Here is a 16,791-nt window from a genome sequence, read left to right as displayed (position 1 = left end):
AAAAACGGTCAATTTTTTCAGCATTGACATCTATATATAGACTCCACTTTTCGTACTTTTCTGATCGTTAGCAGGTCTGCTATATTTGATGTGGCAGGGCGAAAACTAATGCACATTAACTTGATAGAACTTCATTAAGTTACAAACTACTAAGTTCACCAAGTTAATGCATCCCCCCTTTTACACACACAAATAGATTTGGGAAAAAGACTGGCACAAAAAAAACAACATATAGAGGTTTTAAATTTGATGATGAGACTTGTTCAACATATGTCAATATTTACCATCACAGTAACAGTGCGACACTCATACAAAAAAAACCTCATCTCAATAATTGAAAAGTATGTTAATTTCATTTGTTGTTTAATTTTTTTTAGAGATTTAAATCATTTAATTTTAAGAGATAATTTACTTTTTTGTGTTATGATCCGTAAAAAAATATTTTATCAATCCAATATATATATATATATATATATATATATGCCGTGACTGAACAAGATTTTGTGACTTGACTTACAACTTGCTTGAGATAAGTAATTACTTACTTTTACTGTTGGTGATTTGACGTGACGTGCTTGATTTTTTAATTTTTTTTTTTTTTAACCATAGCAACATGGGATTTGCTCGAGACTTGGAACTTGTAATTACTCCCTTCATTTACTCTTATTAAGATAAGCAGGAATACTGTACCAAAAAGACTAGTTCAAAAAAAGTTTTTTTTTTTTTTTTTTTTACACTACCTTGGCAGCATTGTTGACTTGATGTTTCCGTAGTGAGACTCTGCTGTGCCGGATTCGCCTAAAGGACTGCCGGAGTGATTTTTTAATGCTTTTCACCCGAGACAGAGGACCCTCCATGGCCAGCTGGTCACTGGGGTTGAGAGTGCATCTAGAGAAAAAGCCATTTCACCACGCAGAGTTGACACAGACAAAAATACAAACATGAATAATATAACAACATGAAACAAATATAGATTTATAAGCTCTCTGATATTATGTAATGCATAAAAATATGTAATGCATGAAAAGAAAAAAACGATAACAGCAAGTCACATAATATAGAAGCTATACGGTACCACTGTACTGTTGTGCATGACACAATAAGGCACAAATGATATTCTGTAATGGTAAAAATTTGATGGCTGGAGAGATATAGTTTGATTTCTACTTTCAGCACCCATCATTTTTATGACATTGGCTTTATAACTTGAAACATTTTTGAGTTCCCAAAGCGTCTCCTTACTTGATGAAGACATTGCTTTTCTGTTGGTAATCAAATAATCCAAAGCCATGGCTGGTGCCATAAGCAACCAGCTTCCACTCGGAGTGAAGACAAAGAGCGGTGACCACGGCAGGAGGCTGACATTGCACAACAGTGAAGGGCTGGAAGCCTGCCTCAAAACGGACTGGCTCATCTCGAACATCTAGACGTGTGTGCCCCTAAAAACAACAACATTATGTATATGTGAGAGAGAGAGATCAAAGTCTATGGCCCAAAAATGGAGTCGGTATTGTATATTACATGCAGCAGATTAAGTAGCTCACTGCGAATAGCATTTCAGAAGAGGACACACCAAAACCCAGGTTCCCGAGTATTGGGTGCATTCGGAAATACGCTACGAGTGCGCTGCTTCATGCAGACCGTCCCGAAACGCAGAGCATTGTTCAAATGACGGGCAACACACTTTAAAAATACAACTCGTTGTCAATGTAGAACTCAAGGTCATGACGTGACTGTAACAAGTGGCATCCCAATTAGCCACTTCCAGATCCCAGGCCGCATTATATGGGTCAAGTAATTTTTTTGGGGATCCCAAACAATTTCACAAATAACAGAAAGCAACAAGGAAACAGCGTAATTTGGAAACATTTCTCGATTTCAAACTGACAGTGACTAGGGAACATTAGTTTCGCTGTCTGCTAGCTAGCTTACCATACTTAGCCTCTGTCTGTTCCCTTGGTTTTGAGATGTTGAGAAAATAAATGTGGTCAATAAATTCACTATTTTAGTCCATGTTTCACGTCCGTCTGGATCTTTTTGTTTTTTGTTGGGAAATTGTGAAGAACCAACGGCGGTTTACAACTTTATTCTTTCCGTCTTTGGGTGAATTTGTTGCAGCTTTACAATAGTGTTTTTTATGCCAACGTTCAAGCTGATGAATTTCATTAGAGCAGTTAAAAAACATGGCACAAAGCGCACCGGCCATTGTGCTACTTAAGGCTCAAAGCCTTTTAAACAATGCCTGCAAGCTTTAAGGCAGTGGTTCTTAACCTTATTAGAGGTACCGAACCCAACCAATTCATATGCACATTCACCGAACCCTTCATTAGTGAAAAATAAAAATATTTTTTTTTTTTTTTTTTTTTTACAAATTCAAGACATTTAAAAAAATGTATTTATTAAAAACAGAAAAAACTATATAACATTTCAAGACATAGGTATACGTTTTTTTTAATTGTGCACAAAATGAACCAGCCAGTGATGGCCAAGCGGGCGTGTCATAACTAATTGACATGTTGAGTGTGCCTTAACATGGCAAAGGCTCCGTCGAACCCCTGAAAGACCGATTCACTGAAACCAGGTTAAGAACTACTGCTTTAAAGTGTAACAGTCAAAATTTCAACGACCACTGGTTTGTTTGGGAGCCTTTTTTTTTTACTGCACGAGAGCTGCACGTCACTTATTCTAAGTCACATTTTGAGAGAGATGCATTAAAGGAAAAGGAAAGACGAAGGAGACAAGCTAAGAGGAAGATTTGGTAATGGGCCTTGTCTGCCGGCTGGCCAGGGAAATGTTAAAGTTGTTGCTGGATGGAAATGGATGGATTTTTTTTTTTTACTTTAAAGGGAATTAAGATACAACCCTTTATTCTTGTGAGCAATTTAAGATGATACACAGGTAATCATATACTTTGTCTAGCATCTGTATGTACTGTTCAAGGAGGAATAGGTACAGTTTTGTGTATAACCATATTATTGATTACCTTCCAGCGGAAACCTTCTTGGCCTTGCAGCAAATCCACAACTTTCGCTTCCACGGGATGTTCTGCTGCCTCGTCATTGAGCTCCAGCACAAGAATCTTCAAAGAGAATGGATTGAACTGGTCACATACAACAACAGGCTCAAACCAAAGCTTGGAACAAATTCTTTCAGTGCATTGGATGTCAATGGAGATGTTTCTAAGTTCGAATTTTTTTTACCTCTCCCCACCCCCAGTGGTTCCCTTTCTAACTAAGATCTCGGGGCGCTTTACATAGCGAGTACCGACAGGCCCTTTGCACTGTATCCCATGTTCGTCATTGTTTTTTCATGTTTCTTGTGCAGAGTGTGCCTGTTAAGTGAAATTTTCGTTGCACGAACGTGTAATGACAATAAAGGCCAATCCAAGAACACCGGAGGAAAAACAAAAGAAATGCATTTTCGTTTTTGTCATTGTATCTCCAATGTTTACTCAGGCACTCAGATTCCTCTACCGTGTTCGGGTAGTGATTGACAGAGTTTACCAATACAGCCTCAAAGTGAAATCTCACCTGTCCAGCTGTTCCTGCCACAGCAAGACAACCACTGTATTTACAAAGGTGGATCTTTTGGATGCCAAGCCTTGGATCATCGCTGTAGGGGTCAAAGCAGCCAACCTAGACAGTAAAAATGTAAACAGAATCATCAGACATTGGTATGACAGTTGGAGATTAAATACAGTATGTCTACTTTATTTACCATATTTTCCGCACTAAAAGACGCACCTTCAATGAATGGCTATTTTGTAAATTTTTTTCATACATTAGACCAGGGGTGGCCAACCAGTCAGAGACGAAGAGCCATTTTTTTTACTGTGTTACTGCAAAGAGCCGAATCATACCCTTCCTTGCACGCGCGCGCACATATACGCGCGCACACACACACATACACACACTTTTTTGGCCAAAGATCGACTTTTGAAGCGACCAACTTCCCACGAACGACCCGATCGTGCACGTGCAAGCACACACACACACACACACACATATTTTTTTTTTTTCCCCCACCCATTTCCTCCTCCCACACCTTGCGATCGACTTGGGACCAGTTCACTGGCTCCCAGTCGATTCTGATCAACGTATTAGGCACCCCTGCCTTAAAATCAGAGGTAATTTGCTGACTAGCTTAGCGCTTAGCGCCGTTGTTTGCGCATGAGCGGTGATGCAGTCATCTGATTGGTTGCCCTCTATGTCAATCAAGTAACGGGATTGATGATAGGCTGACGTAGTACGTTCTGCGTACTTGGCGCTTTGTTTGAATGGCATCACCATTGCCGAGTACTAGCTTAGCGCCGTTGTCTGTGCACGAGCGGTGATGCAGTCATCTGATTGGTTTCCTTCTATGGCAATCAAGTAACGGGATTGATTATAGGCTGACGTAGTACGTTCTGTGTACTTAGCGCCTTGTTTGAATGGCATCGTTTTCGACGCTTGTCGTGTGAAAGCCCGGGAGCCGCATTGAACCAGCCAAAGAGCCGCATGCGGCTCGCGAGCCGCAGGTTGGCCCCCCTGCATTAGACGCTTCACATTATAAGGCGCAATCTACAATGCCTCCAGTAGATGGTGCTATGCTCCTTCCATTCAACTCGAGATGCGTCCGTTCAACTTGCGAGGCGTTCATGACCACCTCTGAAAAACGTAAATTAACTACTTAAATGAAACTACGAAAATTGAAAATAGATATCAAAATAGAAAATCAAGTGAGGAAATCACAAAATAAATTCAAATTCCCCACTAGAATGTATTTTGTTATTTCCTCGCTTGATTTTCTTCGTGGTTTCATTGAAGTAAGAATTAATTTACGTTTTTCGGAGGCGGCCATCAACGCCTCTCGAGTGGAACGGAAGAGAAGGCACGGAGACGGACAAAGAGACTGTGAAGACCATTAATAAACTCTGCGTTTAAAAAAAAAATAAAACCACAACCACAGCTCTCATTCTTTCAACAAATACAGGTGCGTCTCTGTCCGTCTCCCTGCCTTCTTTCCTTTCGGTCAACTCGAGAGGCGTTCATGACCACCTCCGAAAAACGCATTGGCATTTCCTTTATCGTAGCTCCAACAGTATGATCAGGTAAGATAAGATTAGAAAACCTTTAATAGTCTCACATTGGAGAAATTCCCACTTCACAACAGCAAAGTTGAAGAACAAAATAAATAGGAGCTGCTGGAAAGGCAGCCACTCTCGCGGCGCCATCTTGAAGTCAAAATAACACAAGTGTCAGTCGTAGTTATTTATTCCTTTGTTGTGTATTCACAAATGATAAATCACAACATAAATTCTGTGGGGGGGGGCCTATAGAATTTATTTTGTGATATCCTCGCTTGCTTTTCAGTTTTGATATATTATTTAAAATTTTTGTAGTTTCATGGAAGTAATCGTTAGTTTACGTTTTTCGGAGGCGGTTTGAACGCCTCTCGAGTTGAACGGAAGACGGCACAGAGATAAACAAAGACGTACCTGTATTTGTTGAGACTGTTTTAAAAAAACAACACCACAGCTCTCCTTTTTTCGGAGCTGCAACACATACTTATTTAATAAAGCCGTGACACAGTTCACTGAACCAACAGCAAGTTATAACATTGGAAGCATGTCTCCAGGAAGGAGCCCTCTTGGAGTCGATGTATTACCGTAATGACCATATAAAAGACGCAACCGGATTTTAAGGCGCTCGGTGAGCTTTGAAGAAAATTGAAGACGTTTTGGTGCGCCCTATAGTGTGGAAAATACGGTAATTTGTTTTCTTTAATTTAGATTCAGGTAAAATGAATGAAAGAAAAGGAAGGAAGTCATGCTTTTCGACACACACCTTTCTGAAAGGTGGCCAATCTCCTTCAGCACCTTGATGCAAGTTGTCATTGGGGTCAGTGTCTGTGTGGAAGACTCCAGCTGTGCTCAATTTGTACATGGGGTACAGACAGACTCCTGAGGCATTCCATAAGCGCACGGTTCCATCCTCGTGCCTAAACATAAAAGGCAAATGTGATACTGTTAAGAATTCAAGTGGATTTTGTTTTTGGGATTAAATATGGTTCACAAAAAGAAAAAAAGTTGAGGTGACCTGACCCTGTGAGCAAAAGATCTCTCAGTGGAGGATCTGGGGCCAAGTTCTTCCCTCCGGTTATTGGCCATGGCTGAATGGGGATAACATAGTGTTTCAGAGTTACTAGTCAGTTAATATCTGTCAAATTGTGTAATTGCTAATGGTTATTTATGGTCAACTGTACAATTGATGCATAATCATACAAGCTCCATTTTTTTCCTTTTTGTTTGTGGTCCGCTTTTCCTATGTTGTTGTTTATTTTTGTTTGTACACCGGACCTTCTTATACTTCATTTTCACCTTCTCTGTCCACTGTTTATCCTCCTCTGGCCATGGTGTGCATTCAATCAGCCTCATAGATTATCCTCTGTGGCCGCGAATTGTGGAGCTTCGCTCATTGGACGGCCGTCCACAATCCTACGATATTTGCGTGTACACTATTGATCATCAACGGCCAAAAGTTACTTCACGTGCTCCATCAGTTTTTGTTTACTTTGAAAATATGGAGCAATATTTTCCGGCCACTGTGATGATGCCTCGCATCATGTGATGGTATACTCAATTATAACTGGGTGGTTATGTAGTTGAGGTACACATACAAAGGGTGACCCAAAAAAAAATGGGCCCGTTTCTTAGTGTTTTGTCCGAATGAAATGAAACTGGAGCAAGTTCTTACACCTCAAACCTGTCCCGAGATTGGCTGAAAGAGAACTTCGGAGGCCGAGTGATCAGTCTCAAGACTGATTTTGAGTGGGCACCCCATAGCCCGGACCTAAGCCCCCCAGATTTTTTTCTTTGGGGCTATCTTAAGGACAGAGTCTATGCAGGGAAACCCAGAACCATCACGGAACTCAAGAAAGCCATCAGGGAGGAGATGAGAGCCATTACCAATTCAGTCTGTAAGAACGTCATGGACAACTTCGTGCTGCGCCTCAAGAAATGCACAGAGCTAAATGGAGGCCATCTAGAACATATGCTGTAGAACGGAGAAAAAAAGGCCAAAGACCCTAGTGTTTTGATGTGATGTTTTGAATATAATAAACTAGTTATGGCCAAAGTTTCATTTCATTCAGACAAAACACTAAGAAATGGGGCCTAATTAGAGTTGGGGCCCGTTTTTTTTGGGTCACCCTGTATAACATGGTAGCGTGTATGAGACAGTAGCAGAATGGACATTTCTCCTATTTATATTACTTTTTTGGATCTTAGGGAGCCAAAAATGAGTTGCCTTTCGGAACTTCCGACCTATCCAATGCCTGGGCCCTCCGATCAAAGAGCCTCAGAGATAGATTCAGAATCAGAATAGCGTTTCCCACAGGGTGCAAAGAAATTGAACAGACACACCCTGTCCAAAAAAAAAAAGAATAACCATGGCCAACAGGAATACAGAATGGGAGTCTGCCAGTCTGCCTGTCTCATTTTCAGATAAAAAAGAAAAAAAACGTGAGGGATGGTAGTGGAAAAAACACCTCAGATTAAAGCACAGAGCTGCCAACCTATAGAAATTCACTTCCTGAACAAATTATCTGAATTTTGATATTATCAAAACCCTGGCTGGCAGCCACTTCAGTGTGTAATCCGCCAACTGCCGTAAGACAGCTGGGATAGGCTTCAACACACCCGCAACTCTCATAAGGATAAAGCGGTTCAGATAACGGATGGATGGCTCAAATATTCTGTCAAAAAAATTAACGTGGGATGGTTGTCAAAGTATCCATCCATTTTCTGATCTGCTTATCCTCACAAGGGTCATCGGGCGTGCCGGAGCCGATCCCAGCTGTCTTCGAGCAGTAGGCAGATACCCTGAACCAGTTGCCAGGCAATCGCAGTGCACACATAGACGAACAACCATCCTCGCTCACACACACTCACACCGAACAATTTCGAGTGTTCCATGAACCTGCCGTGCATGTTTTTGGAATATGGGAGGAAACCGGAGTACCCGGAGGAAACCCACGCAGGCACAGGGTGAACATGCAAACTCCACACAGGAAGGCCGGAACCGGAATTCAAACCTGCACTGTGAGGCCGACGCGCTAAATTGTCGATCACCGGGCCGCCCGGTTATCACAGTATAAATAACATATATAACAATGGACACCCACGCACACATTCATGCACATACACTTATTATTATTTTTTTTTAAGAGAGGTATTTTCAGAGACTGACAGAAATAAAAATAAATAAATAAAAATATTTCATGTATCACTCAGCATTATCTACTCTTCAACGAGACGGCCTCTTCCAACATGTATTACGACAGTGAAGACACAGGCGCCATACAGTGTCATGCCATTGTTATTCGATGATGAATTAAGTTTTCGTGAGCACACTGTTGAGGGTGGGAAGAGATAAGGTTGTGTATTGTGTTTGTGTTATCATATGAATGCGGTGGTCTGAGTCAGTATCCTGTGTCTCAATGGCAAAGCAAAAACCATCATCTTGTTGCCATGGAGACAAACTTGATTGGCTCCCAAACAAAACTTGCAGCATAATGATGGAGGAGGTAAAAAAAAAAAAGAAAAAAAATGTAAATCCCAAATAATGGCTGTTTTGGGAACGGGCAGACATCAATTTCAATTATCCTTGAGTTTTCCACTGGAGCTCCTGATGGGCATCAATTGGTCGCATGAGAGATCGATTATTTGAGACGAGTCGTCAACTGTCAACCACGTTGGCACGTCCAACATGCAAAGTGTCTCAGAAATCGCATTCAACCTGATTGAGTATGAGTGTTCATCAGCTGCCACAAACCGTCACGCGTGTTTGGCAACATGCTCCTTTCCAAAAAAGCTTCTCGCGTCTTCTAAATATGTTATAAATTAGGAAACTGACAGGTTGTTGCTCCTCTGATCGAGAAAATTTGATCAAATTAGCGCGGGGGACCCTAATTCGCGGATTTTCGTCTTCGCGGGACGTTCTGGTCCCCATTAACCGCGATAAGTGAGGGATCACCGTATGCATTACCTGCAGGACGGGAGAAGAACAGCATCAAAGGGTGAAACTGATTGTACCTTTTTGGAGTAATTTGTCTTTTGGAGCTCTCCGGAGGCGAGAATTCTCTCCCACAGTTTGAGAGGGATGGCAGAGACATGGTGTGAGCAGGTGATTGCTGAACTGTGTAGTGGAACCAGGTAAGGTGTCTGAATGACTGGCCATCCTTCTGACTTGAGGTCAATCACCACCAACTCCTCTTCAACCAAGACCACTAATGCGCTGGGATCGCCTGGTCAAAACAAGTGATCATGGGAAATTCATGCAATTAATTAGCATGCAAACCCCCGCACCAAAAAAAAATATCCCGTCTCAATACTTGAGACATTTCAAGACCTTGATATGAAACGCTAAGGAGCAAAACTGGCTCCATCATGATCATGCACGGTATGAAATCTTCAGAGTTAAAATTATGAAATTGGGTGTTTCTGCACTTTTACAGACCAGTGCGAAGTGGTCCATCTTTGATGACAAAGAAGTCAATGATCCTGGAAGTGAAGTCCAAAGCAACGTGTGTTTTATTGTGGATGATAGTAATGCAGTGTCTGTCCCCAAAGCTTGCCCTGGGCATGCCGCCACTGAAGAAGAGGAATGGCGCCCTATAAAAATGAACACACGTCAGGAATGATTCCAGAGATTGATAAGAATAACTTTCAACTTGAACACATTTCAAATGTCCTTATCAGCCATCTCGTTAACTCTGCGTCCCGCTTCCTGGACGCATAATTTTCCCGCCAGACGCACAGTTCCAAATAATGTGCGTTTTTGGGACGCAAGGAAAATTTTTAGTCAACGATCGCAGTTTGATAATCACCGCCATTGTTGTTTTGATCTCGCGTTAAGTAATCTCACGTGACGAGATTTCCGTTCTCGCGAGACGAGATTGGCTCCGATGCTCCAGAGTACTCCGATGAGCACTCTGGCTTGCATCCCATCATGCAGCTGCTGGAGGATGCAGAGAAACTTGGGTGGCACCCCAAGTTTGGAGAGGTGTTTCCAGAGCAACTCACGGTTGATGGTGTCAAAGGCTTTGCTGAGATCGATGAAGGCTATGTACAGGTCCTTGTGATGTTCTCTGCTTTTCTCCATTAGCTGTCTTAAAACAAAGATCATGTCAATGGTGGATCTAGTCTTCCGGTAGCCACACTGAGTTTCTGGAAGCACACCTTCTGAGATGTGCTTGACCAGCCTGCTGAGCATGATTTTGGCCAAGATCTTTCCTGCGATGGAGAGGAGAGAGATTCCTCGGCTATTCCCACAGGCTGCTCTGTCCCCTTTCTGCTTATAAATAACAACGATGTTAGCATCCTTCCAATCCTGCGGGACGGTCCCTTGTTCCCAGATGTTTTGAATCAGGAGGTGCAGTCGGCGCGTGAGGAGATAACCTCCGTGTTTGAAAACCTCTGCGGGGATGCCAATAGGTCCAGTGCTTTTGTTATTCTTTAGGCCCGCAATGGCTTGCTGGGTTTCAGAATAGGATGGTGGGGTGTCGAGGCTCATGATTGTTGGCAGGTCTGGAAGATTGTCCAGAATGTGTGGGTTGACAGGGTTGGTGTGGTTGAGAAGATTTTCAAAGTGGTTTGCCCAACGGGCAAGGATCTCATGGTGGTCCTTGAGGAGTGCAGAGCCATCAGCTGATCGGACTGGAGCAATTGCCCGCTTCTTGGGACCATACAGTGCTTTGATGGCATTGTAGAAGCCCTGGGTGTTGTTACAGTCTGCCAGGTTTTGGATCTCATTTGCCTTCTGCACCCACCAGGTGTCCTCCATGATACGGAGTGCTTGCTGGGTCACTGTTCTAACTGCAGAAAAGGTGGCTTTACGGGTGAGAAATGTAGGGCAGGACAGGAGAGCTTTATGGGCCTCATGCTTTGCTTTCAGAAGTGTATGTATCTCGGTTGAGTTGCAGTCAAACCAATCCTGGTGGCGCCTCCTTGACTGGCCAAGCACATCCGAGGCTGTGCTCCGGTTAGCCTGGTGCAGAGCTGGCCAGTCACCTGATTCCTCCGGGATCTTGTCAAGGTTTTCAGCAAGGAGTCGCCAGAGGTTGGCTTTGGTGGTGGGGTTGTTCAATGCTGCACAGTTGAGCCTTTTGTTGGGAGCTGTTATTGGATGATGGGGTCGAATGCTCATGAGCAGTTTGGATCTGATCATGAGATGGTCAGTCCAACACTCAGCTCCGCGCATGACACGGGTGATGAGGACATCCCTTTGTATGTCCTTTTGACGGACAATCACATAGTCCAGTGCCAGTGTTTGGAGCGGGGGTGCTGCCAGGTGGTCTTAAACCTGTTCTTCATTTGGAAAATTGTGTTAGTGATGACCAACTGATGTTCTGCACAGAGGGAGAGGAGCCGAAGGCCGTTGTTGTTCATTTTTCCCCACTCCATGCTGGCCAATAACTTCACTCCATACCAGCTGTTCCGTGCCCACCCTAGCATTGAAATCTCCCATGACTATGAGCTTGTCACACGCACACACACACACACACACACACACATTTATATAAGTCACCCACTGTATTTGTTCCAGTACTCGTATTTCTGCTGAGTCATTTGGTGTGTGGCAGGGCAAGACACTTGGAAATGGCTTTAAATTGATGAGAGTATACATTTCTCCCTGAAGCAAATGGTCACAATGATCAGTTTACCTTTGTTTCACAAAAAGATGCACTTCAGTGGGTGTGCAACTTGACTAAAAGTACATTCCGTGCATGTCACCCATCAGCAAACATTAACACACATACACGTCTCTGAAATGCATGAGCGAATGAAAACACAAGATAACATACCCTTTCTTTGTAGGCAGCTGAATTATTTTAGAAATGGCTTTGCAAGGGAAATGTCCTAGAGAAAGCAAGGAAAATAAGTTATTCATTCCCATCCAGCTGAATGTTTTTCTCATCCAACAGTATCGGAAAGTGGGCACGCAGCATCCTCACCATAAGGAATGTCTGACTTCTCCACCTCATTTCCATCTTCCGCACCAAACAGCCAACGACAATAGCTACCATCGCTGTGGGAACTAAGAATGTATCCTCTGTCCTCTGTCCAACACAGACTCTCCAGTTGCTGTGGTGTATGGACAAAAAACAAATATTTGTAAATTTATGTACTGATCAAATCATTGAGCATTGTGCTGAGCATTCTTTATGTCACTTCCTACCTGAGTAGCCGGAAAGTGCTGGATCGCACACCGTTTCTGAAGATCCCAGATGACAATAAGACCTCGTCCATAACCGATAGCAACATGATTCGGGTCAGCTGGGTTCTCCTCTAAGGCTTCAACATGTTCTAAACTTCTTTGCACTATGCAATCATCTGGTACACTAAAAGAGATGAAGGCACATTTCTTGACACAAGTAGGGCAACTACATCACAATCCCACCACCAGCAATCCAGAAACAGGGACAATCTTCTCATTGTCCAGAATGTGTTCATTTCATAAAATATAGTTTATAGGGGCCAAGGACCTCACCTAACAGCAGTTTCAGCATGATATTTGGTGCACATCTAGCTGTTTTGGTACAGTGGTACCTCTATTTACAAACGTCTCTATGAAATTTGCAAGTTACGAAAAGCCTCAACAGGAAAATATTGCCTCTTGTTACGAAAGAAATGTGTGTCTAATGTGTTGTATTGTGTTATTTTGACTTTAAGATGGCGCCGCGAGAGTGGCTGCCTTTCCAGCAGCTCCTATATTTTGTTCTTCCACTTCATAACTTTGCTGCTGTGAATTGGGAATTTCTCAATTGTGAGACTAATAAAGGTTTTCTTATCTTAAAAAAAAAAAGATACGAAAAGTAAAAATAGAGTATGGGCAGGTACTCGCAGCTTCAAGTTTCCTGAACGCAACATACTTAGAGCTGCTACCGAGCATCACCCTGGCATCCGATTGGCTAAGAGGGGCCTCTCTGATCCACTGGTGAAAGGACACTTTGATCCTCTCCTCTTTGATCCTCTCAAAGTGTATGCAGAAAGGTGGTGAAGATTGCACGACTGTCTGTGTCCTATGTGTTGTGTTGTGTTATGTTATTTTTGTTCTTTTTGACTTAAAAAATGGCGCCGCGAGAGTGGCTGCCTTTCCAGCAGCTCCTATATTTTGTTGTTCTACTTCTTCCTTTCATCACTTTGCTGCTGTGAATTGGGAATTTCTCCATTGCGAGACTAATAAAGGTTTTCTTATCTTATCTTATCTACCGGATCTGTCTGTGTGGTGAGATGCAGATGTGTCTATGCAGGCTGTGTCTTCGTCATTCGCCCCTCAGGCCATGAGGCGTTCCGTTAGTTTTATGTAAATGTGAATCACCCAGAAAAAGTGTTCACCAGCAGGACGATCGCTTACTATGCTGATGTTTGCCTTGGACATTTTCGAAGGATTGTTAAAAGCTGGCAAAAAACTAAAGGGGCCAAAAAACGATGATGACACAGACAAGTTAAATGACCATTTTTATTTTTTATGCTTTTTTTTAATATTATGCACAACTCTCATTTATTGTGCAATAATCTAAATGTAACATGTATTTGTTACATATTTTGATGCATTTTTAAGCTTTTATAAAACATTTATGTCAGAATTTTGGGAGACCTGGAACGCATTAGGGCATTTACATGGAAAACGCGTTTGTACTTTTCAAGTTTCTTCCAGAACATATTAATTTCGTAAATAGACGTACCACTGTACTTGGTAAAATTGAGTCCCGTTTGGTATGATCTGTGTGTTGCAATACACTGTTATGGGCCGTGTTCGTTTCTGTTTTGCATAAAGGCTATAAGCCACAGGCAAGTCAAATAAAACATTTTATTTACAAGGCTCATTACGGTTTCCGGCAAGAAGTCCTCATGGACCATGGTTTTTCAACATTTCATTCAGAGGCAAGTTGAATAAAACATGGATTGTATTTTTTTTATTGTATTGTTGGCACTTTCTGAAATTATTTGAGTGATAGATTTATTTATTTATTTTATGTCAGTCATGTTTATTTGCCTCTTCCGCTGACAAAGCGCAAACCTGTCCTTGAAGTAGAAGATATGAAATGTTGATGTTTTGTGGCCCGACTTGCTCTCCCTAATAAAGCTTGACACTACGAGGTGGGCGATATATATCGTCATTGATATCGTCATTGTTGCTTTCACGATTTGCAATTTTATATTAGCAGGTATTAATACTGTCTTGAAAAGAAAAGAAGAGCGAGTCCATTGATTTACTGTAAAGTAGGAGGAAGTGATAAACCCTCATTCTGTGAATCGGCAGGCAAGACTCAGTCACGTGTGGGACTAGCTAGCAGAAGACAGCATTGCTTCAAATTTAGTCTCTCATCGCAGTGACTATTTAATAACGTGGCCTGGAAATTATTTGCCTGGAAATGATTTGCAGTTAGAAATCATTCGTGTGATGTCACTTTGCCATTTGTGAAATCTGCCGCTCCTAGTTTTAAACGCCGAATTTTTAACCCTCGCACTGCTAGTCGTTTCTCTGATGCCTTTAATAACCTTTGCGTACCCTCGTCGAACACAGAGGAACTCACCTCTTGGTTCAACTCATCATGCCGTGCCATCCTGGATTTGGTGGCTCCTTCAAAAACTGTGCTCCCAAAACCTAAACCCGAGCCATGGTTTAACGACATTACCGCGCAGCTAGGCAGGGGTGTCGCAAAGCCGAACGCAAGTGGAAAAATGACAAATTGCATGTCTCTTATCAAATTTGGAAAGACTGCTGGCGTAACTACCAGCTCACAGTAAAAGAGGCCAAAAGAGAATATCTGTCGGACCTTATTCAAGCTAACCGTCACAACCCACGCGCACTATTTAAAACGATAGATTCTGTACTCAAACCCCCTCTGCCTACTTGCTCGGATTCTTCACCCGAGATGTGCAACAGATTCCTTCAGTTTTTCATTGATAAGATCTCTACAGCTAGGACTCCGGTCTCAAATACTGCATCTGACCCCTCTGTCCATGTTCCATGTTCAGCTGTGCTAAATTCTTTTGAAACTGTGTCCTTGGCGCTTTTGGAGGATGTAGTTCGCCAGACGAAGCCATTTGGCTCCCCTTGCGACTCTCTTCCCCTGCACTTCTTTCAGGAGGTTCTCCCGAGTGTTGGCGCATCAGTCTTGGATATCATCAACAACAGCCTCTCTTCTGGTGTAGTTCCCCAACAGTTTAAACATGCTCCAACCCTTGATCAAGAAACCTGGTCTTGATCCAGATGTGCTGTCAACTTTCAGGCCCATTTCCAAACTGCCTTTCATTTCCAAAATTCTGGAAAAAGTGGTGCACATGCAGTTGAAATTTTTCTTGGATGAACATAACATCTTGGAGGTCTTCCAGTCAGGTTTCAAGACGATGCATAGTACGGAGTCAGCCCTGTTACGCGTTTCTAATGACATCCTCCTGGCAAATGACTCTGGAGACCACGTGTGTCTAGTTTTATTGGACTTAACTGCAGCATTTGATACCGTGGATCACAGTATTCTGCTGACTCGTTTGCAGCACTTGGTGGGCATTGGCGGCAGTGCTCTTGAGTGGTTTAGGTCCTATTTAGCTGACAGAACCTTCTGTGTCAGCCTTGGCTGCTCTGAGTCACGCACTGCTCCCCTCTCATGTGGTGTTCCACAGGGCTCAATTCTGGGGCCTCTGCTGTTCTCGCTGTATCTGCTCCCATTGGGTTCCATCTTAAGGAAACATGGTATTCCCTTCCACTGCTATGCAGATGACTGCCAGATCTATGTCCCACTGAGCAAGAAAGACGCCTTCTCATTAAGACCACTCCTATCCTGTCTGGAAGAAATCAAAACCTGGATGGCACAAAATTTCTTGAGATTCAATGAAAAGAAGACAGAGGTGATATTGTTTGGTCCCAGTGGCCCTTGTACATTCCATCCTGTAGACTTGGGCCCCCTGTCTCCTTATCTTAAGTCAACAGTCTCAAACTTGGGCCTTAAACTGGACAGTGATTTCAAACTCGATCGGCAAATCGGTGCCGTTGTTAAATCCAGCTTCTTTCACCTTAGACAGCTGGCCAAAATAAAACCTCTCCTCTCACATGAACACTTTGAGACAGTAATTCATGCCTTTGTCACATCCCGGCTCGATTACTGCAATGCCCTTTACTTTGGAGTCAGCCAGTCCTCCATTAAGCGCCTTCAGCTGGTCCAGAATGCCGCTGCTCGCCTCTTGACTGGTACTCGTAAGAGGGAGCATATAACTCCTACTCTGGCATCCCTTCACTGGCTCCCCATTCATTTTAGAGTTATTTTCAAGATCCTCTTATTTGTTTTCAAATCTCTGAATAATCTCGCGCCTCTCTGAGCTCATCCGCCCCTACACACCTGCCCGGGGCCTCAGGTCTGTGGACCAGACTTTATTAGAAGTACCAAGAACTAAACTGGGGCTCAGAGGGGATCGAGCCTTTTCTGTTGCTGGTCCCTCTCTCTGGAATGACCTCCCACTGAACATTCGGCAAGCCTCCTCGCTGCCCATCTTCAAAACCCTCCTCAAAACTCACTTGTATTCTTTGGCATTCGACTCAGCATGACTTAGATTTGTTCTTGGTTTTACTGTTTGGTGCTTTCTACCGCCTATATTACCGATTTGTCTTACTGTTTATTGTGCATGTTAAATTGCTCCATGTACAGCACTTTGTATGCAGCGATGGCTGTTTGAAAGTGCTCTATAAATACTGTTGACTTGACTTGACTTGACTTTGGAATAAAATTGTTAGATGTGCCGAAACACTC

General features: G+C 42.8%; 1 protein-coding gene across 8 annotated transcripts in view; it reads right to left on the bottom strand.

Moving 5' to 3' along the window:
• The window catches only part of llgl2 (LLGL scribble cell polarity complex component 2), a 55,824-nt gene that overhangs the window by 13,763 nt on the left and 25,270 nt on the right, over window positions 1–16,791 (bottom strand). For all 8 annotated transcript variants that reach the window (XR_015103882.1, XM_086137729.1, XM_086137725.1 and 5 more), the window contains 11 exons: window positions 12,219–12,381; window positions 11,995–12,124; window positions 11,845–11,899; window positions 9,498–9,652; window positions 9,074–9,285; window positions 6,083–6,150; window positions 5,826–5,979; window positions 3,531–3,635; window positions 2,984–3,079; window positions 1,243–1,439; window positions 741–888 (listed from right to left, as the gene is read on the bottom strand). Coding sequence is in view for 7 of the 8 variants with exons in the window: in XM_086137729.1 (XP_085993855.1) it covers window positions 741–888; window positions 1,243–1,439; window positions 2,984–3,079; window positions 3,531–3,635; window positions 5,826–5,979; window positions 6,083–6,150; window positions 9,074–9,285; window positions 9,498–9,652; window positions 11,845–11,899; window positions 11,995–12,124; window positions 12,219–12,381 (1,483 nt within the window). In the remaining variant the exon portion in view is untranslated. The remainder of the gene's footprint in view (window positions 1–740; window positions 889–1,242; window positions 1,440–2,983; window positions 3,080–3,530; window positions 3,636–5,825; window positions 5,980–6,082; window positions 6,151–9,073; window positions 9,286–9,497; window positions 9,653–11,844; window positions 11,900–11,994; window positions 12,125–12,218; window positions 12,382–16,791) is intronic.

This window comes from Hippocampus guttulatus, chromosome 19, assembly GCF_054856545.1.
Source record: "Hippocampus guttulatus isolate MCC_2025c chromosome 19, RoL_Hgut_1.0, whole genome shotgun sequence".
In the NCBI taxonomy this organism is placed as follows: Eukaryota; Metazoa; Chordata; class Actinopteri; order Syngnathiformes; family Syngnathidae; genus Hippocampus; species Hippocampus guttulatus.
The sequence above is the reverse complement of the archived record's forward strand: the minus strand, read 5'-3'. Positions and strand labels throughout refer to the sequence as shown.